The following is a 2,244-nucleotide window of genomic DNA, read 5'->3' on the forward strand; positions in this document are numbered from 1 at the left end:
CCCATTCGGGACCTCCGCTACAACTGTTCGTATTCCTTATGCTGCTAATTGTGGGCATCAGGCCTGGGGGACATGTCGGCGGGTTACGTGGCGCGGGTATCTGGGGGATGATTGACTGGGGGATTAGGCGGGTGGATGGGGCGTATGGGGGGATTATGAGGGGCCATACTTACTGGTCGGGATATCGCGGCGTTTTGATATTGTTGGGGGGTACCTAGGGGGATTATTGGGGGGACTATTAGGTGGAGATAGCTCTGGGGCGATATCATGCCCGGATGATTTATTTAGGGGATTATGGGGGTGATACTGGGGTGTCATTACCTAGGGGGTGATAGGGAATGGATCAGTTCGGGGGGTATTATCCTGGCGTGATCATCGGGGGGATAACCGGGTTGGTGGATTAAGGGGACGCATCACTCATATTCGAGATTGACCGACATGGAGTGAATATGGGCGGAATATCAGGCCGGTAAATATGGTGGGATACTTGGGGGGCTCACGCCGAGATACTATGGCAGTTGATCTATGCGGTGGTATATAGGGGTGAATTACGTGGTTGATCTATAACGCGGGGCTATGGGAATATGGGGGGATATGGGGGTTTAATGGCAACAGCGGTGTACCCTGCGCGGTAAATTATCGTGGTGCGGAGTACTCGTGGGGTCGTTATATTTATCGAGGGGTATATTTTGGGGACGACATACTGCGGGAGGGATTTATGGGTGGCGACCTCCCTTTGGATTGGGTATTATAGGGGGATCATTTCTTGGGAATATCAGTGGTGTTTATTTGGGTTGCCTATTATATGGAGAGGCTTATTTTCGCGGGGGTATCATGTGGTGGAGTTTGGGAGGAACTATTGGGTGGGGTGGGATGATATGGTGTGGGTGGGTTGTGGATGTGTATTTATTACCGGTTAGGGATCATTGGTGGGGGTGTAGTGTGGAGTATATTTTGGATGAGATCACTTGGGTTTTGAATCCATCTGGGGAGATACTGGGGATAATGGGGGTTATATGGGGGTGGTGTGGGACCGACGCCGCTATGGGGCAGGTGGAGATCTTCAGTGCGGGGCTGTCACTGCGCCGGCTGCACGGCATCCCCGGTGAGCAGGTACTGCCCCACATGTGCTGCCCCACAGCGCCCCATCAGCCCCACTGAGCACACGGTGCCACCCCCGCCCCATTGACAACCCCCCCCCCACAGGTGGCCTCCTACTTCGGGCACACGGTGGCTGTGACCGACATCAACGGGGATGGGTGAGGATCAATGTGTGGGGCAGCACCCACAGCCTGATGAGCCCAGAGGGGGGTTGTGGGGCCTTGGATGTGGGGTTATGGGGTTATGGGTTATGGGGCCTTGGATGTATGGGGTTATGGGGCTGTGTGGTTATGGGGCAGTGCAGTTATGGGGTGGTGCAGTTATGGGGTGGAGCAGTTATGGGGCGGTGCGGTTATGAGGCAGTGCAGTTATGGGGCATTGGATGTATGGGGTTATGGGGCTGTGAGGTTTTGGGGCCTTGGATATGGGGTTATGGGGCAGTGCAGTTATGGGGCAGTGCGGTTGTGGGGCTGTGCAGTTATGGGGCAGTGCAGTTATGGGGCCTTGGATGTATGGGGTTATGGGGCTGTGAGGTTTGGGGGCTTGGGTGTATGGGGTTATGGGGCTGTGGTTATGGGGCCGTGGTTATGGGGCTGTGGTTATGGGGCCGTGGATGTATGGGGTTGTAGGGCCTTGGATGTGGGGTTATGGGGCTGTAGAGTTATGGGGCCTTGGATGTGGGGTTATGGGGCTGTGGAGTTATGGGGCTGTGGGTGTATGTGGTTATGGGGCTGTGTGGTTATGGGGTTGTGGTTATGGGGTTATGGGGTTGTGGTTATGGGGTTATGGGGTTGTGGTTATGGGGTTGTGGTTATGGGGTTGTGGTTATGGGGCCTTGGATGTATGTGGTTATGGGGCTGTGTGGTTATGGGGCCTTGGATGTATGTGGTTATGGGGCAGGAGGGACGACGTCCTGGTGGGGGCTCCGCTGTTCGTGGAGCGCCGCTCGGCCGGGAAGCAGCGCGAGGTGGGGCGGCTCTACGTCTACATGGGCGGCTCCGGGCGGTGGTGGCAGCGCCCCCTGCAGGTGGTGACGGGAACTGAACCCTATGGACGGTTCGCCGCCGCCATCGCCCCGATGGGGGATTTGGACGGGGACGGATGTGGAGGTAACGGCCCCATAGACCCCATAGACCCCATAGA

The 2,244-nt window shown here is 56.6% G+C and overlaps 1 protein-coding gene across 1 annotated transcript in view; it reads left to right on the forward strand.

The window, feature by feature from the left end:
- Positions 1–2,244, forward strand: part of ITGA2B (integrin subunit alpha 2b) — a 20,277-nt gene that overhangs the window by 7,982 nt on the left and 10,051 nt on the right. The window contains exons 5-7 of the mRNA XM_015885436.2: positions 994–1,113; positions 1,207–1,259; positions 2,002–2,210. Of these exons, the coding sequence (XP_015740922.2) occupies positions 994–1,113; positions 1,207–1,259; positions 2,002–2,210 (382 nt within the window). The remainder of the gene's footprint in view (positions 1–993; positions 1,114–1,206; positions 1,260–2,001; positions 2,211–2,244) is intronic.

Source organism: Coturnix japonica, chromosome 27, assembly GCF_001577835.2.
Source record: "Coturnix japonica isolate 7356 chromosome 27, Coturnix japonica 2.1, whole genome shotgun sequence".
Taxonomy (NCBI): Eukaryota; Metazoa; Chordata; class Aves; order Galliformes; family Phasianidae; genus Coturnix; species Coturnix japonica.